The 27,671-nt window shown below is 53.4% G+C and overlaps 1 protein-coding gene and 2 long non-coding RNA genes across 3 annotated transcripts; 2 read left to right on the top strand and 1 right to left on the bottom strand.

The window, feature by feature from the left end:
- Window positions 1–401: 401 nt before the first annotated feature.
- Window positions 402–4,068, top strand: LOC104975561 (uncharacterized). Its single transcript, XR_814598.4, has 3 exons — window positions 402–635; window positions 1,090–1,320; window positions 2,260–4,068. It is a non-coding gene; the product is annotated as an uncharacterized lncRNA (long non-coding RNA).
- Window positions 4,069–4,159: 91 nt separating this feature from the next.
- TKT (transketolase) lies at window positions 4,160–27,671 on the bottom strand. The gene is made up of 14 exons (NM_001003906.2): window positions 27,473–27,671; window positions 17,785–17,902; window positions 16,942–17,055; window positions 16,189–16,286; window positions 12,117–12,308; window positions 10,539–10,657; window positions 9,020–9,213; window positions 8,588–8,752; window positions 7,298–7,454; window positions 7,047–7,177; window positions 6,347–6,430; window positions 6,145–6,238; window positions 5,425–5,547; window positions 4,160–4,449 (listed from the first exon to the last, which is right to left on the bottom strand). The coding sequence occupies exons 1-14, from the start codon at window positions 27,577–27,579 to the stop codon at window positions 4,274–4,276; spliced, it is 1,872 nt and encodes a 623-aa protein (NP_001003906.2). The 5' UTR covers window positions 27,580–27,671; the 3' UTR covers window positions 4,160–4,273.
- Window positions 7,447–12,280, top strand: LOC112443469 (uncharacterized). Its single transcript, XR_003031849.2, has 2 exons — window positions 7,447–7,535; window positions 9,220–12,280. It is a non-coding gene; the product is annotated as an uncharacterized lncRNA (long non-coding RNA).

Here is a 27,671-nt window from a genome sequence, read left to right as displayed (position 1 = left end):
GGAGTTCCTCTTCCTGTGAAAGTAAAACTGGAAGTCTTCTTAGGCAGAGTCGAGATCTAAATTAGTGAAGCTAGCATTCAAGGGTGCATTCTTCCCCTACCCACACCCCCTACCGAATGCCCACCCCGCAACGTGTGCCCTCTAGTCACACTAGGTGTGGGCTGTCACCCAAATAGGCCGCGCCATCCTCCTGAGATGGCCTCGCCCCCGTCCCCGCCCCTCCCGCAACTCACGCTCTGGTCAGAACCCAGTCTGCCCCGGAAGGCTTGGCTTAGGTGCCATCTCCTCCCAGAATTCTTTTCTGATTCCCGCCCCCGGCCCAAAGGTTTCTCTTCCTCCTCTTGGGTCCCCCTTTTCGTCCTATTTTCAAACTGCCTCGTGTTTTCCCCAGCAGTAAGTGTTCCAGCACCGGCGACGCCTGGGGTGGGGGCGCGCGTGCGCGGCGGGGTAGGCAGAAGAGGAAGTGGCAGAGCCCATGGAGGAAGTGGCAGAAGCTGGGCTGGGGCTGGGGCTGGAGAGCCGGGGGAGATGGTTTGAAGTGAGGCTGGAGCAGGGCAGGAGGAGGTCATTCGGGGGCTCAGCCAGAGGCTGTCTTCACCCAGTGGGAGTCATGACGGAGGCAATGTGCTTGACCAGTAAGTGCTTGTGTCAGGTTCTGAAAAGTTTTCCTTGAGTTGCTATGTACAGAATGAGCTGGGGGCGGGGGCTGAGGTCAGAAGGCGTCCTCACTGACTGTGTTCTGTGGAAGAAGAGATGACGGAGGTCTGGAGCAGGATGAAGACAGAAGGCGGCATGTGTGGGAGAAATAAGAGACCTAGGTTCAATCCCTGGGTTGGGAAGATCCCCTGGCAGAGGATACCCCACTCCAGTATTCTTGCCGGGAGGATCCCATGGACAGAGGAGCCTGGTGGGCTACAGTCCACAGGGTCACAAAGAGTTGGACATGACTGAGCATCTGAGCCACAGTAAGGAAAGTCGGTGAGGCCTGGAGTTACTGGGAGAGAATTCTGTCCAGGCCCACGGGCAGGGGTGGCCGGGTGGGAGGGATTGGGGGTGAGTAATTGCCCCAAACCTTCCTGTTTGTCCCAGGATGCATCTTGACGCCTCAGTGCTGTGTGACTACTGGAAACCATTGCTGCAACCCAGGGTCTTGGCCCATGAGTCAGCCCCTCCCTGACCCTGTCACTTGAGGTGTAGGCTTCTCCTCCACATGGGCCCCTGCTTCCCACAAAGTGATGTGACTTGGACCTCTGAGGTGATGGAGAAACAGGCTAGTTGCTGAGGTCTGTGTTCCCGGGATCAGCTAAAATGGAATTCCTGGTGAGTCTAAACTTCAACCCTCCTCATCCTTGGCCTAGTGGACCTGGGCTCATGCAGGTGTAGAGGCCCTGGCTTGTCTCCAAATACCTCTTGTGGGGATAGACCTGCTCATCCAGGGACTTCACTGGCAGTCCAGTGGCTAAGAATCCACGCTGCCAATGCAGGGGGCCAGAGTTCAATCCCTGATCAGGGAACTAGATCCCACATGCCTCAACTAAGACCTGGTGCAACCAAATAAATAAATTAAATTAAATTTATAAAAAGAGAGAGTGAGCAATGGTATAAAACAATAGCAACAAAAAACTACTCATCCAGTTCTGAACTGGGTGGTGGTTTTCTCAGTCTTTTGGGCACGGGGGAGCAGAGGTGCAAACGTCTTGAATTTAAGGTGCCACATACAGATAGGACGTTTTTGTTAAAACTCTGATTGGCTTCCTCCTACCCCCGTGAAAATGTGTGAAAAAAACTGCATGTTAAGATCTGAAAGCAACATAAAAATGGGCTGTGTACGACTTACGTACTAATAAACTCATCCTTGGTATTTTGAGGACTGAGGCAGAAAGACCTTTTCTGGGGAAAAACGTTTTCCAGTGTTGGAAACTCTGTTGCTCTTTTTTTTTTTGCAGCGAGACCTGGATAAAGAATGGGGGCTCTGGGTTTCCACCACCCTTGGCCTGAGTGTGTGTTAGGGGGTGGTCAGCGACCTCTGGATGAATTTCTGTTCCCCTCCTTCTGCTTAAAATATGTATATATTATTTTTGGCTGTGGTGGGTCTTCTTGACTGAGAGGGCTTTCTCTAGCTGTGGTGGCTTCCCCTGTTGCGGAGCATGGACGCTAGGCACACGGGCTTCAGTAGTCGTGGTGCATGGGCTTAGTGGGTCCAAAGCATGTGGGATCTTCTCAGGCCAGGGATTGAACCTGTGTCCCTTGCATTGGCAGGCTGATTCTTAACTACTGGACCACCAGGAAAGTCTCATCGTTTGCTTCTGGAAACTTCTCTGCATGGGCCTTAGGCCCCAAGGACCACAGGTGGCTTTGCTGACAGATGACAGAATCTGAGCTTCAGGCTACTCCCTCCACATTCCCCATGGTCATAGTCCTGCAGGAGGACCCAAGACCCTTCTCCAAGGGGGCCGTGGGGTAGTAGGGTACAGATGTCAGGGCTTCTGGAGTCAGAGAGATGTAGCTTCCAATCCCAGCTCTGCCCTTTACTGTGCTGGGGTAACTGCTGTCTCATTTGAGTCTCAGTTGTCTTCTGAAAGATGGGGATAATCCCTTGCAAATGCCACATAGATATGTACACATAAAGCGCTGGCTTGCAGGTGTTAGGCCGTATCACTTTCACTCCCCACTCCTCACCCTTCCTGACTGGCTGCTGCCCCAGTCCTGGGACAACCGCTGCCCCACTCCCATTTTCAGCCCTACCTTGGGGAGCCATTCCAAGCATCACAATACCAGGGATGACCGCCAGGTGGCACCCACCCCTCTAGCTCCCTGTCCCCAGGCTTGGCTTTGCAGACTACCATGGATTTCCTTACTTTTCTTCTATGGTTTATATTCAATAAAAGGGGCACCATGGTTACATCAGGATCCAGAGTTCTGGCTGAGAACTATCTTCTTCCCCCACCCCATTGGGCAGGCAAGAAGAGAGGGCTTGTCTGTTCCCCTCCTCCCTCTACCCATGTGGGCTTCCTATGGTGCCTGGTGCCAGCCTCCCTGGTATTCACCCTGACTTTGGCTTCTTCTAGTGTTTTAAGTCACCTCTAGTTGGTGCCAGCAGGCAGACAAGCCCTGGCCCAGGGCTCTTCTCTACCCCTGCTCTTCCTGGCACCCTCTGGAATTGGTATCAAAGGTAGGCACACAGCCCCTGGCCCAGCCAAACCTGGCTGAGTCCCTGTGAGCAGCAGCTTGCTAAATGTGGGTGACTTGGTTCATACTGTCCAAATTGTTAGGTGGACAAATGGACATGCCTGCGAATGTCTCATCTCCCCGAAGACTCTACGGATTTCCTGGGAACCCCGCCAGTGGCTAGGAGTACCCAGCCCTCTTTCCCTGGCATCAGTTTGTTCTAGGTCAGAATAAGATTCTATACATTTGGTTATAAGCAAGGACTTCCCTGATGGCTCAGCAGATAAAGAATCCGCCTGCAAAGGCAACAAGGAGACGAGGGTTCAATCTCTGGGTTGGGAAGACTCCCTGGAGGAGGAAATGGCAACCCACTCCAGTATTCTTGCCTGAAAAACGCCATGGACAGAGTAGCCTAGGGAGCTACAGCCCAAAAAGGTCGCAAAGAGTTGGGCATGACAGCGTGGCTAAGCACAACAAGGACTACCCCAGCTGAGCCCAGGGAGCAAGGGAGAAATCAGCGGTGGTCCTGGGAGCTCAGGCCTGCACAGAAGCTCCTGGACAGTAGAGTCCCTGGCCCCACAGGCAAGGCATTTTCACAAGTTGAAGGGAGTTCTGCGCACTTGGAATTGAGGAGAGCTGGTCTGCGGTGCTGGGGGAGAGCTTTTTGTTTTTTTCTGCCACTTGCAGTTCTGATGCCAACCTGAGAAGCACCTTCTTCCCCAGGAGCTGCCCTATATCCCTCTGCTTCTCTGGGGTTGACAGGGCTTAGATTGTAAAGCCAGCCGAGGCTGAGGGTTTCTGCCTCTGGGCTGGAAGGTGGTGCCTGAGAGGTAGCAACAGCGCTGACAGTAGGGGGCAGATGAGGGGCCTCCCCAGGTCGTGGTCCAGAACCTCCCAAGTGCACCAAGCTCCCCACCTTTCCCTCTAGCCTTCTTCCTCTGAACCAGCACCGGCTGCATTCACATCCAAGAAGAAACATTTCAGGAGCCAGTTCATTTTTCTCAAAACATATATTTTATGACTCTTCTCAGTACATCTTTTGAGCACCTTTGCCAGGATCTCAGGAATGTGTAGAACTCACTGCCACACCATACCCACACCCTCCCTAGGCCCTGGTCACCAGGCCCCGCACGGCCTGCGCGATGGCATCCCTGTCAATGCCAAACATCTTCAGCAGCTCCGCTGGTTTCCCGCTTCTGGGCACCTGGCTGACTGCCAGGCGGGTGACAGTGACGCCAGGCTCTCCCACAACTGCAGAGGCCACTGCCTCACCTATGCCACCTGGACAAAGGAAAGGAGGTGAGTAAGGGGATGCAGCCTCAGGGGGAGTGGTGGGCAGATCACCCCTAGTTGCCCCCAGCCCCGAATCAGTCTGAGTTTATCCCCTTTCCTAAGGATGTGGGACGGGCATATACTCCACCCTGCCCCACGCCTGTAACCAGACCAGACGTCAATCACAGCACTTTTTTTCCCCCATAAGCCCAAATATGGCCTCTGAATCACTTTTAACACCATTCTCTGGGCATCAACCATTGAACGTATGCACTTGACTTCAGGGTCTAAGCCTATCTCTTCCCCAGGGGAGGAATGGCGTGTAGAGGATGGTCTTGTGAAGAACTGATAAAAGCTTCCCAGATGTGTGTTAGTCACTCAGTCATGTCCGACTCTTTGCAACCCCAGGGACTGCAGCTCGCCAGGCTCCTCTGTCCATTGAATTCTTCAGGCAAGAATACTAGAGTGGATTGGCATTCCCTTCTCCAGGTGGCTCAGTGGTAAAGAATCTGCCTACAATGCAGAAGACCCAGGTTCGATACCTGGGTCAGGATGGGAAGATCCCCTGAAGGAGGAAATGGCAACCCACTCCAGTATTTCTGCCCGGAGAACCCCATCAACAGAGGAGTCTGGTGGGCTACAGTCCATGGGTTCGCGGAGTCAGACACAACTGAAGCAACTAAGCAAACACACACATACAAGTCTGATATTTGTGTCGCTTTCCCAGCTCGATTCTCCCCAACAGCCTTAACTTTCAAGAACTTCAGGGACATAACCACCATGTGCTCTCAGCAAGGCTGGAACCCTTGTAGGTTTCCTGGATCGGGCAGGGATCCAAGGAGCCATTCCAGCCATTGAGTTCACTGGTCCACAACCCCAGCCTGAGGTCTAATAGGAAACCAAGTGCCAGCTGCTCTGGGTTTCCTGGGCTGCAGCTGCCCTCCTGGGGCTGGATGTCCAGCCGTGTGCCCCTAGCTCTCTCACCTTCATAGTAGTGGTCCTCCACAGTGAGGATCCTGCCCTTGGTAGCACGGGCACTGTCAAGAATGAGCTTCTTATCCAGGGGCTTGATGGTGAAAGGGTCCAATACGCGAATGTTGATCTTCTCTGTGAGGGGAGAAGAAGGGGGTTAGGCAAAGGAGCTGGGTGCTGTGGGTCTGCCCTTTAGGGCCTTGGATGAGCGCCCTGGGAGGGAGCCCGTCACGTAGCTACCCACCCCTAATAGCTCACCCCCTCCTCTGTTGACCTGTGATGCCATGTCCTCTGCCACCCACCCCTCCACCTGGGAGCCTGCCTGGCCTGATTTGGGAGCAACTGGTCTCCAGGAAGATGAGGAGCACCCCTCCGCTCCCCTCCTGCCCTGGGCTGCAGGATGTTGGCATTTGGAGTGTCAGGAAACTCCATCAAAGATGCTTTGCAAGCTAAAGAGGAAGCCAGTGGGACATTCCAAGAGTCTGCCCTGAGGTAAGGTAAGGCACAGGGATGCTGAATAACATACTTAAAGGCCAGCTAAGTAGATTTAAGTCCTGTGGTCAGGCCCCAGGGCTTCTGATCTAGTCACCATGCTGGGCACACAATAAGGGCTCCAAGTCTGGCTTTTATTAATATTCTCATCATTTAATTAGATGAGATTCTTCCTCACCCCCAAGACCTGGTCTGCAGTCAGTGCCCTGTCTAAGACTTTGCGGGTCCCACCTTCCTTACCTCTCTTCAGCAGGTCAGCAGCTGCCAAAGCCTCGTGCAGGGTCACCCCGGCACCAATCACAGTCACCTGGTCATCCTTGTTCTTCAGGACCACCTGGGGGCAACATGGGGGCCAGTGAGGCTCAGAAACTGGTGGCCTGGGGTGGGTCCCGACCTTGGGTTCACTCTACGGGGTCTCACTGGCGCATAAACTGCAACTGACCTTGGCTTGTCCGATTTGGAAATCTTCATTGTTGTTGTAGATGATGGCATTTTCTGGGCGGCTGGTCCGGATGAAGCAGATACCCTGGAATGAAACAGAATAACGAAGGATTTCAGGATGTAGGACATCTAATCTCAAGGGCAGGAGTCTTTCCTCTGCAGCATGTGCCTCTCCAAATACTCCTCTTGTGTGAGAGCCAGCCCCAAGTCCCAGATAGAAGAGTCTCTATCAGGTAGACTAGCTTCCAGGAAGGGCTGCCCCTACCCAAGTGCTGTGCCTCACTCCCTGTCCTCAGACAGAGGACGAGAACCATGTGGGGGCTGTCTGGTCAACAGCAGGTGGCTCTTGGTCAGGACTCAGTTCATTCTGTTTTGGAGAACCCAACTCAGGGAGGGCAGATAAGCCTCAACTTCCAGAATGGAGGCAGGGAGCTGGATTGCAGTATCCCAGGAGCTGCTGGGATGCTCAAATGGGCAAAGAGCGCAGTGATCAATTAGCAATGTCTGCCACATAGCAGGAAGGGTGGTGTGTATTTCATTTTTCCTGGTCTAACTCCTCCAAGCTACACCACCAGTGCAAAGTCAGGAGATACCCATTCTGAGGCAGCAAATGAGCAGCTCTGGGCTGGCATGCTGGCCTCCCCTCCTGTTTCTCTAGGGAAGGACTAGCTGCAGCTGAAGAAAGAAGTCACATGACCCACCTTTGTATTGGCTGCTAATTCTACTGCCTTCTCCGTAGCCACCCCATCACTTGGGTAAAAGACAGTTGACGTGGGGATAGACCGAAACATGGCCAGATCTTCCAGGGCCATCTGGGAGGGCCCGTCTTCTCCTAGGGTGTGGGAAAGGATATGTCAATGTAAGACCCCATGCATGTAATGGAATCCTGGCCCTACACCCTGCTCCAGAAGTCTGAGGACGTCACAGGTGTAAGCACCCCAGCTCTACTCACCAATGGACACGCCGCAGTGGGAGCCGCAGAGGTTGATGTTGCTCTCGGAGATGGCTGCCATGCGAATCTGGTCGAAGGCCCGTGTAAAGAAGGCTGCGAAGGTGCTGCAGAAGGGTACCGTCCTGTCGCGTGTGGCACAGCCCACGGCGATGCTCACCTGGGGACAGAGCAGATGGAGTCAGTGCCGAGGGAGAGGTGGCCAGGAAGCCCAGGACCTCTCAGGGCCACCTCCTGGGAGGTGAGTGTTTTGTCATCCTAGTAACTGTTAATTCTCCTCCTCTCATGCAAGTGATCCGGTGCACCTAGGAACTCCAGTCTGTTTCCAGACTCCTTTGAACTGATATAACCATTTCTCAAAAAAATCACCCTCCTGGGGAATACTTTTCTAGCAGTAAGCAAAGCCTTTCACAGAGAAGCTAGTCAGCTGGGGCATGGATGGTTCATCCCTCCCAGGCCCATGCAAGCCCCCCCCCCCACACCATCTCCCTGTTTCCCCAAGGCCTCTGCAAAGACAAGCCCTTGCACCCCTAAGCTCCGTAAACTCCAGGCCCCAAATCCTGGCCTAGTTGCACTGAGTGCAGGCATCAGTTCCAAATTGGCACCACCTCCATAGTTATGAAATCCACCAGGTGACATGAGCCCTCCTTCCCCAGCACACCTGGGGCCTCCCCAGCCCCCACCCTCTCCACACCCCACCAGTTTAATCTGGATCTTCTAGCTGCCAAGGCCAGAAGCCAGAGACAACTTCCAGTTCAGGTATTAAGAGGAAGAATGTTGGGTGCAATAGAGCCAAGTGGCCACCAGGGGGCGGAAGCTCCCAGCTCCTAGGGGCCTGCAGGCCCTGCAGGGCTCCTCTGCAGAAAGGAGCGAATATTTTGAAAAACTGGACAAAACATTGTTCCTTATTTAACAACCACAGTTCCTGATATGGACTTGTGAATACAACCATGCACATGGTAGCGGTCCACCAAACTCTCATCTCTGTATCCCGCAGGGTGGCAAGGGCCAGAGCCTTGTGTATAAGAGTTCAGTAGCCTTTGCTAAAACTACCAGCCTCCTGGCTGTGCCTGCCCTTCCATCTGCAGAGCCCTTTACCCCCAGAGAAAGCCCATCCAACAGAATGCCTGGCTGGCATGCAGCATCCCGTTTCCACTCACCCAGCCCTTGGGTGTCACATCACCCCTCGCCCACCAGTCACTTGAGGTCATGGGTCCATGCTGGGTCAAGGACCAGCATGCCGATATAGCTTCGGCCCTGCCCCCACACCCCACAGACCCCAGCTCTACCTACCATGTTCTGCTCAGCAATGTAACACTCAATGAAACGGTCCGGGTGCTCCTTTTTGAAGAGTTCTGAGAAGGTGGAGTTCTTGGTGTCCCCATCCAGGGCAATGATGCGGTTGCTGGCATGACCCAGCTTGGCCAGGGCCTGTCCGTAGGCCTTGCGGGTAGCTATCTGTGGGGAGGAAAGAGTGGGTAGGCTGAGCACCTTAGGAGGCATGAGGCCTGGAGCCCTGCTCAGCCCCTGGGCCACAGCTTCCACCAGGGAGAAAAGGGATAAAATATAGGGACAGAAAAGTAAATAACTCCAGGAGCAACATCTCAGGGTTCCTCCTCCCCCTGAACTAACCTCTCTTCTCTCTCCTGGGCCCACTCTCCGGAAATGAGTACTGTTGCCACTCCAGCCTAGTCAGTCCAGAAAATTGGAGGCTCAACTGGGTACCTTGTCCCCAACTTTGTAGTTGGGTGGGGTGGGCATTCGGATGTTGGTGATGTCCACTGAGGGGGCGTCCTCCTCTGGGGGGGTCGCCAGGATCTTCTTCTTGCTCTGGATCTGACCGGAGATTTCCTGGATGATCTGATCGGCCATATTTTTGGGGAGGGGCTTCCCATGCCAAGACTCCTTATCTTCTATCCCTACAGGTACAACGTTGGAGGAGAGAGGGACAGGTAAGGTGACAGCTCCCAGGGGACCAGGAAGCTGCTTGGGGGACCCGGCCCTCCATGTGAGGGCAGGCCACCACCACAGAGGGTAAGGAGAGGACTGTGTTGACCAGTGCTCAACTGCAGGCCCCTACTGAGTGGCAGCCCAGGCCTCTAGGAGCTTTCAGTGGGAGGGGGCATGTGTGGCTAGACGAATGTTGCTGGCATGCTGGCCCAACCCGTTCTCTGCGTCACCTCCCCACCCCAAGCTTGCAGAGAATGGGGTCTGCTGCAGAAATCACACTCTGTTGAAGAAGTTGGGAGGGAAGCTGAGGACCAGGGCAGGGTCAGCACTGCCAAAAGTCACCCCCTGCCATGGTGCCTTGCTGTGTGGGAGAGCCAGTGAGGCTTAGTACCCCTCTCCTCTCAGTCACCTCAGATGTCACCACAGCCCAGGGAGAGCCAAGGACTCAGGCCGCCCCCAGGAGCCGTAGTGGTAACACCTAAGGGTGAGTGTCAGCAGCACTGAGGCTGCGACAGTATCCCAGAGGCTCAGAGGGCTGCACACCTCTCCCCAGATTGCAGTGAAATGTCCTCATCTGCCCCAAGTCCACACAGGCAGAGAGGGATGTGACCCCTGGTGGGCAGGGGGCCATCTGGGCACAATGCATGAAGCCAGCCCAGGGTCTGCAGTTAGCTCTCTTAATGCCAGACTCCGTAGTCAAGTTCCTGGCCACTTCTAGTCCCATCTTCCCTTCTTTACAATCGGCAATGGCCATCCTAGCCCCAAACAAGGGTCTGGAACCCATGGTTGGGTGCTAGGGAGGGACTTAATGCCTGCAGAGCTCTCAGGCTCAGCTCAGGAACTATCTTCCAGACCCTCCTGGGCAACCCACCTGCACAAGCCTCTGGAATCCCTTTTCCATTGCATGAGGGGTACCCTGCCCACCTCTGAGGGGAGAATCTAGGTCTCCCCAAGCTCTCCTGGGGCTCCCTGCCTCAGCCCTTCGGCTCAGGGCAGACAGCTGGAGCTGCCAAGTTCGCTCTGCAAATGCCAGCCAGAGAGTGTCCTTTCTGCTTACCCAGAGGCCTCTCAAAGTCCTCCTGCCTATACATGACCCCCATAGGCCAGGGTCCTAAATCCCAGCTCAGCCACCCTGCCCACCGAGTCTCCTGCACCTCCTTCCCCAGACTGGGTACACTCCACTGAGCAATCAAGGGGCAGGCTCTTCAGTGGTACCCCCCAAAACCTCCAGCTCTAAAGTCAGCTGCAGGGCCCAGTCCCGGGCAGGGCAGGGGTGGAAGGCTCACGTACAGACCTGTGATGCCTCGGCCCTTGAAGGTCTTGGCAATGATGGCTGTTGGCTGGTTCTTCACCTGCCCGAAGGCCTTGCACAGTTCCTCCACGCTGTGCCCATCTACGATGACAGCGTTCCAACTGGGAACAGAGAGAGGGTATGAGGGGCAAGGGCCCTGACAAGGGTCCAGGGAAGGGCCTGCCCTCCTTCCACTGCATGAAAGGACCTGGAGGAGCTGGGATGGCTCAAACCTGCCTGTTTCCAATTTGGGTTTAATTTTCTCTTTTCACATTGTTTTACTTCCTCTTGTTTGCCTTTGGACAGACCTTCCTCCTCCCTCCTAAGTAACACAAAGCCTGGTGTACTTATTGTCTTTCATTCCTGAGCTATTCATTTCCTACTGAAAGCTGCTCTTGGGACAATGCGCTGAGTTTGGAATCTACTACTAGATTTTTGATGAATTTTTTAAGCTGACCTTTCCATGGCTGCTGGATGCAGTGTTAGAAACTTGTATAAAACAAGCTATGTTGTCAAACATCCAGAAGGAAACTTTCTCTTTCAGCCAGTCCTTTCTGGAATTCTTTTTGGCAGATTAATAGTAATAGAAGTGGCAGCTCACACTTACTGAGCCGAGCACCTGTCAACCCACTTAAGCCTGTTGTTGTCCCCATTTTATAGACAAGTAAACTGAGATACTGAAGGTGGAGCAACCTGCCCAAGGTCACAAAAGCAAGTTAAGTGATGGAGCCAGGACTTAAGGAATCTGGTTCCATAGTCACAAGGTTATAGACACAGACCCAAGGACACTGCCAGGGTTATTCTCTAAGTCCCCAGGTCCATGTGGTTTTTGGGAGGTGTGTCCCTGAGGCATTTTGTGGCTCTGTTTCTTCCTTCATCCAGAGAAATCTTTCCTCTCCACATTTTCTCCCTCTATAAGGTCACAAAAGAGGTAACAGCCCTGTATCTATGTGACCGGGTACTGCAACTCCACCTCCACCTTCCCTGGCCACCAGTTCATCTCTGAAGGGTGGCCTTAGAGGCCCAGGGCCCTCAGAGCCCAACTGCAGAGCAGCTGGTACCTGGGGCAGGGGAAGGACATCAAGGTGGGGGCCCCTCTGGATGCCACCCACCCAGACAGACCTCCTTGCTTTGTAATAGGTGACTCTGAGGCCAAGGGGAGAGATCTGGAAATCTTATCTCTCATTTCCCTAGGAGAAGGGCCCGCTCCTCCTCCCCAGGCTGGCTGGTCGTAGGTGACCAGTGGACTGATGTACTGAGTGAACCCGGTCTACACTGTGCACCTCCTGCCTTCTCACTGAAAAACAAAGTGAGGATGTATGAGATTGCATCACGTGGAAGCTCTGAGAACCATCACACCAATGTGCAAATACAGGAACTCAGAGCTACGTCTCAGCCCACAAACCCGTGGCACTGGCCAAGGCGGCCCCTTTAAGCCCAAATGCCAAGTGAGTCAAACCCTGAAGGGAGGCTGCATCAAAATGCGGCTTAACCTCCGGCTCAGCCCCTGCACCTACAAAGCTCCTGGCATAAGAGTTCTCCTTCGCTATGAGGGTCCTCAGGTCACTGGCCCATACGTACCCGAAGGCCTCGCAGCGCTTCTGGTAGATGTCCATCTGGTGCTGCAGCGGGGCAGGGTCACTCTGGCCCAGGCGGTTGATGTCAAGGATGGCGACAAGGTTGTCCAGCTTGTAGATGCTGGCGAAGGCCATGGCCTCCCACACGGAGCCCTCTGACAGCTCCCCGTCTCCCAGCATGCAATAGACCCGGTAGCTGTGGATGGGGGGGTGGGTTAGAGGCTGTCCCTGTGCCCCTGGCCTCTCCCTCTGGGACATGCAACAGCTGTGCCAAACCCAAGTCCACACCCAGTGAGGAAAGGGCTGCGATGGAAACTGTCAGGAGCTCCAGAAAGTAGTACTGGCTGCCAAGAAAAGAGCTCCAGACAGCCATCTGGCCGATAAGATCCAGACAATCAGGAGTTGTTAGGGCATGAAGAAAACAGTGAGATTCATGGGGGCTAACTACTCACACTGGGTGGGAGCCACCCACTACAGGGGTGCATCCGCCTCCCTCTACCCCAACTTGAACCAGGACTGCTGGGGGAGCCCTGGGACTCACTGGGCAGGCCAGAGGGACAGGAGACCTTCTGCTCAGAGGAGATGGGCTGGAGAGGCCCCCTGTGATGCACACCAGGCAGCACTCTAGAGGCAGGCTTCAGGTGAAGATGAGCACTCCCAAGGGGCTTAAAGGCCAAGATTACCGTTGGGGGCAGCTGCCTCCCAGGATGGGCTTCTCCCAAGATTCTGGGACTGGTTTTTGCTCAAGACTAGAGCTGGGCTTAGGCTTTCTGCCCCTCCAGGGGCCATCTCCTGCCCTCAACCCAGGTAGCCATGATTTTCCAAAGGCAGTATGACACAGTATAAAGGGCAATGAGGTTGGGATAAATTATCCAAAAATAGAACCTTCCCTGGGGAGGGTGGAGCCAAGAGTGAGGCTGGAGGCAGGGAGAGCAACCCAGAGACCTTGACCCCACCTCCCACCCCTTAACTGTGCTTAGCACTGAGTAACCCTCTCAAGAAGGTAAAGGGAAAGTCGCTTAGTCGTGTCCGAGTCTTTGCCACCCTGTGGACTATACAATCCATGGAATTCTCCAGGCCAGAATACTGGAGTGGGTAGCCTTTCCCTTCTCCTCTTCCCAACCTAGGGATTGAACCCAGGTCTCCCGCTTTGCAGGTGCATTCTTTCCCAGCTGAGCCACAAGGGAAGCCCCTTATGAAGGTAAGCCCCACAATAAGGTAAGTGCAGTTGTTATTCCAAAAAAACACACACAGATAAGGAAACAGGCTCAAAGGCTGAGGACTTGTCAGGATCAGCTGGGCAGCTGAGTGGGGATTCAAACCTGGGCCTGACTGCCCAGTCCTTGCTGACTAGGATTGCATGTAGCAGAAGGAGCGCCAGGATGTGGAGACCCCCCACTCGCCTGCTCAGTGTCAACTGTGTGAAACCAGGAAGTGAGGCTGATGCCTGGATGGGTCAGAGAGGACACAGCCTGCCTGCTGCTGAGCGAGTTGGGCCTCCATGCCTCCCTGTTGCAGGGCCAAGGCAGGAGGAGCTGGAGAAGAGGCGGGGCCAGCCGTGGTGCTGTCAGCATGACTCAGCACCACTGCAGGCCTCCAGGTCACAGAGAGTTCCTTCATCCTCTCCATGCCCTTTCAGGCCTGTATCTTCCCTTCTGCGGCCTCCAGTGGGCCAGGCCACTGGTTCCTCCACCAGGAACAGGGGGTCCTGCACAGCCGCTCCCCTAAATGACCAGTCTGATGGGGCTGAGCAGAGAGGCCAGCAGGGAACTTGACTTCTCCAGAAAGGGATTCCAGGGAAGACGATCAGTGACCCTCCCAACTCCACACCCACTTCCAAGGAAGTTGAACTGGGGCCAAGAGTGGAGTCACAGCACAACCTCAGATTCAGGTCAGGAGGGCAGCCTGGGGAGACACTGGACTGGAAAGGAGAAAAGGGTGCCCAGCAGAAGCTAGGGCTAACCCTGAGGCTGTGTATTGCCTAAAGCTGTTAGATTTGGGGAGGAAGTTGCAAATACCCACAGTCCTGAACGACCATGAAGAAACCCTAATGAGAGGGCCAATATTTGTTGCAGGAGTTGGGAAACCACCCCAAATATCCAACAACAAATGACTGTCTAAACGCGTTATAGCATCCCCATGAAACAGAATGGGCATTAAAACTAGCTCTTGACAGTGCATGATGCGTGAGGAAATGTTCAGATTTTCCCAGAAAGCATTAGGTGAAAGTGTATAAATACTAGGATGATGAATCTGTAAGTTCCTTCTCACAGTAACACGGAGGGAATAGAATGCATTGTTGTTAAGAAGGTTGAAATGGGGGTAGGGGGTTAAGAATAGGGAAAATGTTCATTTCTTTTTAATGCATTCCTGTGTTTCAGATTAGTACGTATTTTATAATCCCCCCCCAAAATTATTTAAAAGAGAAATGGGGAAATTCCCTGGTGAGCCAGTAGTCAGGACTCCACCGTCTCATTGCCCGGGGCCCCAGGTTTGATGCCTGGTCAGGGAACTAAGATCCCACAAGCTGCAGAGTGCAGCCAAAAAAAGAGAGAGAGGGAGAAATGGGAAAGAGCCAGCTAGATGTGTGCTCCCCGGCTGCTGGCTGCACAGACTGGACTGGAGGCTGGATCTGCTCTATCAGGAACCCTGGCAGCTGGCACAGCCTGATCATTCCCTCGACCCCTCAGCCTTAGCCAACCCTGGCTGCCGAGAACCACGCTAAACCCCTTCTCCCTACACTGGCTTCTCCCATTATGTTAAGGGTCAGGAAATGACCCTTCACGAGCAATTATTTCAACCAACTGTAGAGAATAATTAACTCACAACTCTGGTTCTGAGCCAAATAAAATACTCTTAAACACACATCCCCTTCTTTGCGACCTTCTTCACTTCACAGTGCATCACGTCTGGGTGTGGCTGAGCCTGGCCCCAGAGCCCAGCCAAGGAGGCTGTGCAGTCAGTTGACACCGGCCTGAGTCTGGAAGACCTCAGAGCCCCAGTCTACCTCCTGGAGAAAACTGTCTCAGCAGCTTCCCCTGAAAAAGTAGATGCTCACTGAGGTGCAGCATCCAGTCAGGCTCCCTGCAGCCACCTGCCACCTGCAGGCCAGGCTCCCTCAGCCTCTCCTCTGGGAAGCTTCCCACTCGCAGGGCCCCCTGACTCTCCTGTGCTTCCCTCGGGCACCTCAGAGCAGCCTTAGGGACCCTGAATACGGACTCTGGATGCACACCCTGGGTTCAAAAGGCTGCCTCCATCACAAGGCAAACATCTTACTTCTGTTTCCTCATCTGTGTGGAGGGACAGCTGTGCGCATGTCACCACCCAGCCCATGGGGCTTATCAAGGTGAAACCCTAGAAAGCTCTGAGCAGAGTACAGAGCCCCAAAGGGTAAAGGAATGCAGAAACCACCTTGACAGCCTGTAGCCAACATTCCTCCCCTCCACAGCAGAGACTTGTCTGCAGGCCATGGTGGACAGCCTTGTGGCTGAAACCTGCCTCAAGGGGCATCTCCCCCAAACTGCCCGGGTGCTAGAGCAGCAAAGCTCTGACCAGGCTGCTCACTCCCTACAGACCAACCTCTCCAGGCTTCATTGCTTCCCTGACTGACAGGTGGGGCTCAGGGAGGCCCAGAATTCCCCAGAGCACACCATCTACTCCTTTCCTGAGGTAAGGCTAAGTGGCTCAGGCCTAGGTTTGTGGCACCCAGTCAGGCATTGTGGGATGGGGCCTCCTAAAACTTCCGGGCTCCAGGAGCTGGGCTCAAGAGGGCAACAAGGAAACTCATGAGTCAAAGCATTCTGGCCAAAGAGCATGCAGCCTTAGACGCAAAGCGGGCCCTGCTGGCCACTCTCCAGGGACTGTGGGCACACCCCTTCATTCCTCTGAGCCGATTTCTTCATCTTAAAAGGAGGCTAGCCCTGGTACTAGCCTCACACCATGCATGCACAGTTAATTACACAGTTTCTACTTAGTCTCCGTCAGGCAAGGAGGTGCTTGGGGGCGGAGAGTGAAACAGGGCCCCCAGGACCACCCACCAAACCACTGTGGGTGGGGTTGGGGAGTGGGCGCATTACCTGGCTTTGTCGAAGTATTTGCCTGTGTAGGCCATCCCGCAAGCGGCTCCAAGGCCCTGGCCCAGGGAGCCAGTGGCCACATCGGTGAAGGCTTGTTTCTGTCATGACAGGGCTTCAGTTACCACAGGCAGTGTTTCCTGGAAGTGCCTCCCAGGATCCTTGCCCCACCCAGACCCAGGGGGCATGATTTCCCACTCTCCCTGCAGCAGTAATTGTGGGTGTGGTTCAAATACCAGCTCAGTCCACAGGGAGCTGTGTGACCTCAGGCCATGGACTGAATCTGTTCCCTCACCTGTAAAAGAGCCCACCTTGTGAAGCGGGTGCGAGAACTCAGGACAAAACTGAATATTTAGCGTTAGTGGCTGGCCCCGATGGGATGTGACAGTTTTCATGGTACCCTCTAAGGAACACACTGGGCCCCTTCCTTGGATATCACCAGTATCCGGCTGCCACCCCCTTAGTGCACCTCATCTCCCAAGCCATGTCTACATGGCCAAGGAGGCCCAGCGGGGAAGGGAAGCTGGTATTTGGTGCTGGGGAAAGGCCCTCCTGGCAGTCAGCCCAGAGCACCCTAGGTTGGGGCTTTAAAGGCCTCAGACTTCAGCATAAGCTTGGGGTAAACAGTGTTGCCCAAGCACCCACTTCTTCCTCTGCTCTCTAACATCCTCAGTTCCTCAGTCCCTCTTCCCACAAGCCTTGAGAAATAGGAAATGGAGGCAGAGGCCTGCAGGGCTCCTGGTGAGGTGGACTTACCGGGACAGGGTGCCCGTCCAAGTCGGAGCTGATCTTCCTCAGATTCAGCAGCTCTGACTCCGGCAGGAAGCCAGCTTCAGCCCAGACGGCATACAGGATGGGTGCCGCATGGCCCTGCAGGGGACGGACCATGGGGAGAGGTCAGATGAGGAGCTGTTCCCGCCGGGGCCTGGCCGAGCCTGCCGGCCAGGATATCCCTTTCAGAGAAGGAAGCAAGCAAAGGCCACTTCCCCTCCCTTCATCCTTCTCTAGCCCGAGGTTCCCACAGTCAAGGCCGAGCGGAGTCTAGGACAGGTGCAGGCGGAACACAGCTGTGAGGCTGCGGAGGCCAAAACCCCAGCAGGCAGCCGGTCACCCTAATCCCTGGGTTCTGGCATGTGAGCCGACTTGGACAGACTTCTAAGCTCTCATGCCTGCCTCGAGAGACCAGAGACCACGGAGCCAGGCCTGGGTATTGGTGGATTTGGGGTGTTCGTGGCATGGCTTGCGGCTGTGGCTCTCACGCGGTGCGTGGGGTCGGGGGGGCGATCAGGGCTCCCCATCCCAAACTGTTGCAGGGCACCCCCACTCCTGAGGGAGTGAGCATGGCCTGGGTATTGACCCAGCAGAGACGGATCATTTCCATTCTCTCTTACTAATTCAGTCATTTATTTCTTAGTTAAACTTTACCAGCAGGGTCAGTACAGAGCAAGAGGGGGCCGGGCCGGGTGGGGCAGGTGGAGAAGGAGCCTGGGGTGAGGAAGGGTGGCAAAAAGCTGGGCTTACATCAGGGAGGCAGGTCTCCTTCTCGCCATTGCAGGGCCCACCCAGGCCCACATGAAGGGTGGGGGGCTGGCCTCCTACCTTGGAGAGAACAAAGCGGTCGTTGTGAGGGTTCCGGGGATCCAGGGCCTTGTAGCGCATGGTGTGGAAGAAGAGGACAGCCATGATCTCAGCAGCGCTGCAGCATGACGTGGGGTGGCTGTGGCCCAGGAGAGACATGCACATGTGGGTCACGGCCCAGACCCCTGGCCTCAGGGCTCACCACGCCCGAGCGCTGGGGGTGCAGGTGTCAAGGAGCCACGTGATCTGGGCCCTGGGAGGGCTGCATGGGGGTTGCACCCTCAGAGACATGGAGGAGGAGGGGCCCAGGAGACTGCGGTAGCCCCTCTAGGACCATTGAGCTAAATCCCAGTGGGACTGCCCAGGACTCTGCCCACCTGTCAGGGCAACTTGGCCTCCATGGCCCTCACAGATCCAGGGCCCCAATGGCCATAGTCAGAGGTTAATGGACTGAGACTTCCAGTAGACTCCACCCATAGGGTGGGTAGTCTGGCAACTGGGGCTTTAGGCTCTCCAAGAGCATCACTGGGCTACTCAGCAGCCTTTTAATGGGCATTCTGAGGGCTGGTATAGCACCAGAAACCAAGCTTTTGTACAGAACTGAAAAGGCAAAAGCAATCTCTTATCTTCTACAAAGGATACAATCCTAAAAAAATAAAAATAAAAATTCCTCTGCCTGAGACAAGACCTGGGGTGGGGCCGACAGTAGCCAAGAGCCTGTCCTTCCTGGTGGGGTCAAGGGGGCTGCCTTTATTAGGCTCTCATTCTATTCACCGTATACTTACTTGAATGGCGACCAGGCAGAGGACTTAGCTAGAGACAGTACATCTTAGAGATGAGACTTATTCAGGTTTCTCAGGACCCACTTGGTTGATTCAGTCCCAGCCCCCAGGGTTCCTGGCAGGACATGCTATAATTCCTGAAGCCCTCTGGTCCACAGTCTGATTACAAAGTCAGCCTCAGGGCACGTGTCTCCCAGCTGCCCCCTCCACACTGCAACATGCCCACTGCCAAACCCAAGGGCACATGCACCATCTGGAGTTCACGTGGGCCTCCCTCCTCCCTGCAGCCGGCTCCCCGCACGGGTTAGGGGTGAGTCACTCCCAGAGCAGACACATTAGTAGAGAAACCCGGAACTGTCCATGCTGGTTTAGTAGCCACATCCCCAGCACACAGTTGTCTTATACTTAACCACTTCTACGAACTCCTGGGTCATGGGGAAAGACACTAGACCTGAAAGAGGGAGGTGAGGAAATGTGAACGAGAAACCTCTTCCCTGCCTGGCAGGAACCCAGCTTCCCTTGTCCCTAGCACAGAATTCAGCGGGGCAAGGGGGGACAGACGGACACCCTAGTCAACACCGGCCAGGCTGACCTCCTGCCTTCCCCACCCTCCGAGAGCAGCCTCATCCCTGAGGAACCCTCTTTCAAAAGTCAAGATCCTGTGAGGAGAACAGTGGGGGAAGGATGCGGGTGGACAGCAGGCCAAACTGCTCCAAGAGACAGAAGGCAGGCACAGGACAGGGCTCAGCCTCTCCTGCCCATCAGTGGTTTCCAGGAAGGGGCTCCAGGGATAAAGGCCTGGCAAAAGCACCTTCTGTGCATGGCAAAGGCATGCCCGCCTGGGCAAAGCTGACATGGAGGGAGGGAGGTCATCCATGAAGACAAACCAAAAACTGAAAAGTACTCGATTTTAACCAGGCTTCCCTAGTAGCTCAGTTGGTAAAGAATCTGCCTGCAATGCAGGAGACCTGGGTTCAATCCCTGGGTCGGGAAGATCCCTTCTTTTTTAAAATCAATTTTATTGAAATTTAGTTTACACACTATAAAATGCATTCATTCTAAGTGTTAGTTCGGTCATTCTAAGCGTTTAGTTCAGATCTATGTGCCTATATAGTCACCACCAAATCAGGAAATGGAGAAGGAAATGGCAACCCACTCCAGTACTCTTGCCCGGAGAATTCCATGGACAGAGGAATCTGACAGGTTAAGTCCATGGGATCACAAAGAAGAAAGCCTGCATGATGGACACACTGCTGGCCCTACCTTCATACCTGCCAAATAAAAACATACAGAGTAAGGGGTGCTTAGGGTCCAGGCGTCTGCCCACCCCCACCCCAGAGCTTTCAGGGAATTCCCCGAGATGTGTCCCACAGTGGGGATATGGGCCACTGCGGCTGTGTGGCTTCAGCTTGTGCTTCAGCCCCATGAGGCTCAGCTTCCTCACTTGTAAATGGTATGCTACGTGGGGACATCCACAGTCAAGGAACTAAGACAGTGAACTCAAAGTGCCCAGGTCACCATCAGCATCTGCTGGAAGACCAGATGCCACGCTCTGGTCTTCAACAGCGCCCCCACTCATCAGCAGGCTGGGACTGAGACCCTCTGCTGACCACGGGGCAGGCAGGAGGGAAGAAAGCTGTGGACTGAGATGGGGCTCTGCCAAACTCATGGGAGACTTTTAGGCTCAACTTAGTAGAGGAGCTCCAGTGTACAGACTCTGGGGCCCGAAGACCTGTGTTTCCCCAGCAACTGCAGCCTGCCCTGGCGGGGACAACTATGGTTGAGGGGGCCTACCTCCCATGTTGCTCAGGACACATCTATGAATACAAACTGGCTAGAGATGGAGAAGGCGAGGGCACCCCACTCCAGTACTCTTGCCTGGAAAATCCCAAGAACGGAGGAGCCCAGTAGGCTGCAGTCCATGGGGTTGCCCAGAGTCGGACATGACTGAAGCAACTTAGCAGCAGCAGCAGAAATGGGGAAGGGCAGGGACAGGGTGGGCAGCTGCAGGGAACTTTATCTGCTAAGCAACTCTTTGTGATGCATGGGAGTTACAAGGTTGTTCTAAAACCTGTCTACTTATTCCCAATTAGCTCAGTCTATGAAGGTGGTGTGAGGGAGCTGGGCCTAAGTAAGTCTCCCAAAGCCCTCTCCACCCACCCCAGGGGAAGACACACCTTCTAGATGTTCCCTTCTCTCTTCCCCCTTCTATTCAGCACTCTCTGCCTGCTCACAGGTTTTCCTACAGAAAAAATGCAGAGAAGATCCCTCAGCCCTCTGGCCGGGCTCCGCTCCATTATCAAGAGGTACTACTGCCAGGTGCCATGATGGCCCTCCTCCCTGCCCGACACATACCTCAAGACCTCAAAAAATTGAACAAACCAGGGCGGTGGGCACGGCCACAGCCTCTCTCATGCCTCAAAACAGGAAGAAAAATAATCTGTTATGAACAAAAAACTAAGTTCCTGAAGGAAAAAGTAAGAAATGTGAGTTGAAAACCCAACAGTGAAGATCCAACCTAAAAAGTTAAAAAATGCACTGAGCTCAAAGAGAGTAGAAAGATAAAAACAGAAATTTATCAAATATGAAGCAAATGTACGATTTTTAAAAATCAAAGCCAACAGTCAGCTCTTCGGAAAAGAAAAAAAAGATGAAAGGTTTAGCTAACTTCTTTTAAGGCAGGATCCAGAAAAAGGAAAGGGTGCTATTAGAAGTGCAGGGAAGGGCACAAGAACAGATGATAAAATACTCCAAACAACCTGATACAAATACATTTGGAAACAGGAAAATGTCTAGGAGAAAATGATTCACCAAAACTGACTCAGGAAGAGAGAAAAATCTAAGTAATCTTTTAACTATTAAAAAGACCAAATCAACAGCTATAAATGCACATTCCCTAAGGCCCAGCATCTCCACTTCTAAGACCACATCCACAGTGAAACGTGCAATGATCAGATCTGAAAGCTACCTTCATGTCTATCGAGAAGGTATTTGATGACAACATATTTCTGGAACACTATGCAGCAATCTCAATAAAATCTCACAAATACGACACGTGAACAAAGCTCACTGCAGACAGATCTCTACCAGGGAAGACCATACTATTTATGAACTTATACTAAAAGGAAAATAATAAAATGCAAAACTCAGGGTATAGCTCTTTCTTGGGGGAACCCTCTTTCTATGAGGAGGGAAAGACACCCAGTAGGTTCTAAAGCCCTGTAATATCCTCGTTCTTAGGCCTGGTGGAAGGTATTCTACCAGGCTCATTATTTATAATATGTACATCAGTTATACTCTTTTTTTAGGCATATGTTAAAAAAAACAACAACTCAGGAGGGAATCCTAGGATGCCAAGGCAGAAGCAAACCTTAGAAGCCATCCTTGTTCTTCCTGTTCCAGGAACCATGAAGGGTGGCTCCTGCCCGAGAAGCCTGCCTCCACACCTCAGATTGAGCCTTTTCACTGTAGTAGCCTCGGGCCTGAAGAGCATCTGGCACAAACGGTGCACAAATAAATGTGCCAAGGCTCTAAGACCCCAGGGATGTGAACTCTCTGAGCCTCAGTTTCCTCCGTGTAAAATGGAGATATAGCAGAATCTGAATGAGGTAGTTTTTGTGTGTAAAGAGCCTGGCACAGTGCATAAAAAAATGGCAACTGCTCAGTAAAATCCTAGCTCTAAAAATATCAGATATGAAATCTAACTTCCTCATTTGAGGATAAGACCACTGAGGTCCACAGAAAGGAAGTGCCTTGCCCAAGGTTGCAGTCTACCATCAGAAGAGCCAGGAGAAAAGCAAAATGCTAAGAGTAAGAATGAATAGATAAACAAAATGTAGTTTATCCAAACACCTGACTATCCAGCAATAAAAACAAAGTACGTTCACTACCTGCTACAACATAACGACCTTCCAAATATTGTGCTAAGTGAAAAAAGCCAGACCCTCAAAGACCTCATTCTGTAGAACCCCATTTATATGAAATATCCAGAAGAGTTAAAATGGGAAGTGGTAAGTTCACTAAAACTCACTGCATTAATAACTCACTGTCAATACATTAAATCTACTAGAAGCCACTGAACCGTACACTAAGAATGCCATGAGATGAAAATTATACCTCACTAGAGCTGTAAAAGGGTGGTGTTTAAAAGGAAGAAGGTGCTCAGGGCCCAGATGAGGAAGTTCTGGAGAGGCCACACTCCCTTACCCAGTTGTGCAGTCCTTAGAGATTACAGCCAAGGCCATGGGTGCAACTGACTTCTGAGCAAGGAGGTCAAACAGTGCAGGCTCCGGTCAGCCAGCTCCACATGCTACCAGCTCCTGCAAGCCCACATCGTGGAGTGGACTTGACCTCACTGCTCAGGGAAAAAGTACTGCAGAAGAGTCGGCAGAAGGACCCAGCATCCAGGGCAGGCAGCTGGGTCCTGTGCACAATAAGGGAGTTGCTGGTGCTGTGGGACTGGGCTCTAGAGACAACAGACCCACCTACAGAGGCCAAGTCCAGGGAGGGGTCAGAGAGAGGTGGCCCAGGGGCCACAGTGTCATCCGCTCACGGGAAGCCAGGAGACCCTAACTAGGTGCACCGGGTTCTCAGCTTCAGGAAGCACTTCCCACCAGCGCTGCTGAGCTCAGGGGCAGAGAACAGAGTGGCTGCACGACAGCCAGGTGTCCTCACAGGGAGTTGGGACATACTGCTTGCTGCTGGGGTAATCCCAACAGGCTTGTTCTTGCCTCAGTCAGGGCCGAGCTGGGGTGAAGACAGACCAGTTGGAGAAGGCCTGGGCAGCAGTTCTCTGCCCAGATAGGCTGGGCCCACAGGGGCCCTCTGAGCACTCCAAGTCCCTAATCACCAGAGCTGGGTGGCAAGGATGCACTTTCAGCCACTTTAAGGTCACAGGGACACTCCTCAGGACATGAAACCCACAACAGGTGGTGGCAGGACCCCAGAGCTCACTCATTCTGGTCCCCCGGCCCTGCTCTCAAGAAACCCAGCTTGAAAACCACCTAGCTGTGAACTTCTTTAGAGATGGGGAAACTGAGGCCTCAGACGGAACAGGGTCTTTTCAACAAAGGCACAGTCACTCAGCACACAGCTACGGTGAGATTCTTGTCCCTCTGTGCCCACCAGCCAGGCCTGGCCAGACCTTCTGTTCCGGAGTACCCAGCCCAACACTGTGGGTCAGAGCCCTGGGGACCTCTAAGCACAGCCTGAACCTTCAGATTCAGGTCTGACTCTAATGGCGTCCTCAGATAATACTTAGCACTGTTTGGATACTGTGAGTCTAGCGTGGTTGGTGAGAACTACGAAATCTCCACCAAGAGCCTTAGCAGTCAGGGCCCCTCTGACAAGGCCACTGAGTGTCACCTTTTTTTGGTGGAGGGTGGGGGGGCGCTGCACCAGGTCTTTTTTGCAGCATGTGGGATCTAGTTCCCTGACGAGGGATCGAACCCAGGTTCCCTGCATTGGGAGCTCTATGTCTTATCCATTGGACCACCAGGGAAATCCCTGAATACCATCTTTTAAAGACTGGGTGAGTTGGACCCTTGCCACGGCTGCCACAGCTCCTGCGGCACATGGAGGGAGAGTGAGGTGACCTGGAGCAGCCTTGGCTGCTGCACAATGAGTCCTCTATGCAGGCCGTCCCTCAGCTCCACGACACAGAGGCCAGTGTCCACACTTACCAGGCCTGGGGAGGTTCACTGTCACTTGCCCAGTGATGGCAGACAAAGGGGAAAGCTACCAAGATATCAGGACCCCATGGTCCTCACTGACCCACTATCAATCCGGCATGTGCAGTGACCATGAGAAGACTTTTGGTCAGAGTGCTGTTTGCATCACCAGGGACGTAAGCTTCCCTAGGAAGGAGACAGCCTGGCAGGATGGTCACCTTGACCATGACTGCACAGCGCCCAGGGATGGGGGAGCCTGGTGGGCTGCCGTCTATGAGGTCGCACAGAGTCGGACACGACTGAAGCGACTTAGCAGCAGCAGCAGCAGCAAGGCCTCAAAGCTGCACCTTCACTTTGCAAAGCTCATCCACTCATGAGGAACTGCCTCAAAACAAACATCTTGGAGGCCTGTTCAAGGCTTCCTTTATTGGGGTTTTTTTTTTTTTTTTGCACACACAACTCTTGGCACATGCCTTTCAAAATCTCTTTTGACAGAGGTTACATAGTAATGTTACTTCCTTCTGAAAATTCAGTTTTCTAAGTATTTCTTTTTTTTTTTGTCTTGAGGCATGTTTCTCTAAGTACTTCTTTCCTGAATCTTTTAGGCTTGCTCACAACTCACAGGAATCACTGTATCTTTCACTTTTTTTCTCTTTGTAAATGGACACTTTGAGTTCAGTGAGTTCCTCCTTCAGGCATTACAATATAAACCTGCCTGTAACTCAGTTGCCAAATCCAGTTATCTTTTCCTTGTAGAAATTAGAGTTTAACTATCTAACAAAGACCCAGGCAGGAGTCCCACTAGACACACCCTCTCCCTTTGGGAGCCCCCCACCTCAAGTTGTAAATATTTGTTTCATTTCTCTGCAAGTAGCTTCAAATGCCTGAGATGCCCATCACTGAGCCTGGTCTCCACCCTTTCCAGTTTCTCTCCATTCTCTGGCCTGGTGCTTCCCACCTGTCCAAGAAGTCTTCCTGGTAACATGAGCCCCTCACTGGAGCTTAGGATTTACTCACTAAAAACATTTCCTAGGAGAGGGTGACATGTATGGAAAGAGTAACATGGAAACTTACATTACCACATGTAAAACAGATAGCCAATGGGAATTTCCTGTATAGCTCAGGAAACTCAAACAGGGGCTCTGTATCAACCTAGAGGGGTGGGATGGGGAGGCAGATGGGAGGGAGGTTCAAACAGGAAGGGATATATGTATACCTATGGCATCGGGTCCCATCACTTCAATGCAAATAGATGGGGAAACAGTGGAAACAGTGGCTGACTTTATTTTTCTGGGTTCCAAAATCACTGCAGATGGTGATTGCAGCCATGAAATTAAAAGACGCTTACTCCTTGGAAGGAAAGTTATGACCAACCTAGATAGCGTATTAAAAAGCAGAGACATTGCTTTGTCAACAAAGGTCCGTCTAGTCAAGGCTATGGTTTTTCCATTGGTCATGTATGGATGTGAGAGTTGGACTATAAAGAAAGCCGAGCGCCAAAGAATTGATGCTTTTGAACTGTGGTCTTGGAGAAGACTCTTGAGAGTCCCTTGGACTGCAAGGAGATCCAACCAGTCCATCCTAAAGGAGATCAGTCCTGGGTGTTCATTGGAAGGACTGATACTAAAGCTGAAACTCCAATACTTTGGCCACCTGATGCAAAGAGCTGACTCATTTGAAAAGACCCTGGTGCTGGGAAGGACTGAGGGCAGGAGGAGAAGGGGATGACAGAGGATGAGATGGTTGGATGGCATCACCGACTCAATGGACATGGGTTTGGGTAAACCCCCAGAGTTGGTGATGGACAGGGAGGCCTGGTGTGCCGTGGTAATGGGGTCACAGAGAGTCAGACACAACTGAGCAACTGAACTGATGGCTGATTTATGTTGAGGATTGAGAGAGAACAAAATTTTGTAAAGCAATTATCCTTCAATTAAAATATATATATATATCCTGTATGAAATTAGCCAGAAGGTAGAATCTTGTCTTTGTTCTACAGACTTCCCTGGAAACCATCCCCCACCCAGACTTCAAAATTATTTCATGAACCAATCATGAAATGCTGTCTGGGCAGCCTGGTCCCAAGCCCCAAAAGGGCTGGAATCCTGGAAACCACAGAGTTGTGTAGGAGCTACTATTGTTCCCATTTTACGGAGGAGGAAACAGGCTCTGAAGTGACTCACTGGTTGACTTTCTTAAGTACCCCAGCGGACGCCTCCAGCTACACAGTGACCGATTATCATTACTGTCCCTGCCAACTGGCCACCTTCAGAGAAGGCTCCCTGAGATGGACAGCAGCCTTTCTCCGCCTCTGAGCCACAAGGGCTGGCGGGAAAGAGCGTTGGGGGATGGGCCTGTCTTGGGGAAAATGCATGTGGAGGCTGGCCCTGCATGTTCACCGCAAGCCCTGAGACTTGGTTCTCGGTTCTCTAAGCCTTTCAAACCTCCCTTCCTCCAGCCCATCCCCTCCTCCTGTCCCCGCCCCAGAGGAGATCTCACTTAAGACCTTCAGTTCACAAGGTATGCAACGGCTCTGCATCCACGTGGCCACCTCCCTCCTCACCCTTACTCCCCTGGAGTCGCAGCACTCTCGCTCCAAACCCAAGGTGGCAGGAATTTGATTCCTTTTTTTTTTTTTTTTAGGAATTTGATTCTTAACAGGAATGTGAGGTGGCGACAGGGACGGGTAGTTTGAGGTAGGGACAAGGGCAGGGCCCCAGGCTTCCCAGCAAGATGAGATATTAAAACAGGCGCTCCCGTCTCGGGCAGAGCCGGTTCAAATTCCAGCTCTCGCTGCGCCCGATCCCGGCCAACTGACAAACTCGGAGCCTCGGTTTCCTCACGTGTGAGTGGAAGGTTATCAATTACCAGGGGGTAAAGGGTCCAGGGGCCGCGTGCGCAGATCCCAAGCACAGGGCCTGGCTCTCGGCGACAGCGCGCTAATGGTGGCTCTCCGGGCACGGCGGCCGAGAGGTTTCCGCAGTGCCGAGTCGCGTCTCTTGCGCCTTAGAGTGGAGGGGAAGGAGGGGCCGAGCCGGCCTAAGGCGCTCAGAGAGCCGGGCCCCAGCGGACGGAAGCCAGGCGGAGGACCGGCGCGGAGGAAGGATCCTCCGGTCAGAACCTCCCAGGCGCGCACTCCACCATGAGACCGCGCCCCCCATCCCCAGCCCTGGCGCCTCCTCCGTGGTGGCACTGTGCAGCGCCACACGGAGCCGACGTGCCCGCACGCCGGCGCCGCCGCCCAGCGTCCCAACTCACCCCGATCCGGCCGCCGTGGTGGCTTGGATGGAGCTGATACGCAGGCGGTTGGCCGTGTCCTTCAGGGCCTGCAGCTTCTGCTGATCAGGCTTATGGTAGGCCTCCATGGCGCAGCCAGGCGAACGGGCGGGTGGCGAGGCAGAGGACGCAGACTGGAAAGCTAAGACGCAGGGCTGCGGAGCTGCAAGCAGCGGCGGAG

This window comes from Bos taurus, chromosome 22 (assembly GCF_002263795.3).
Source record: "Bos taurus isolate L1 Dominette 01449 registration number 42190680 breed Hereford chromosome 22, ARS-UCD2.0, whole genome shotgun sequence".
In the NCBI taxonomy this organism is placed as follows: domain Eukaryota; kingdom Metazoa; phylum Chordata; class Mammalia; order Artiodactyla; family Bovidae; genus Bos; species Bos taurus.
This window is presented reverse-complemented; position numbering and strand designations above follow the sequence as displayed.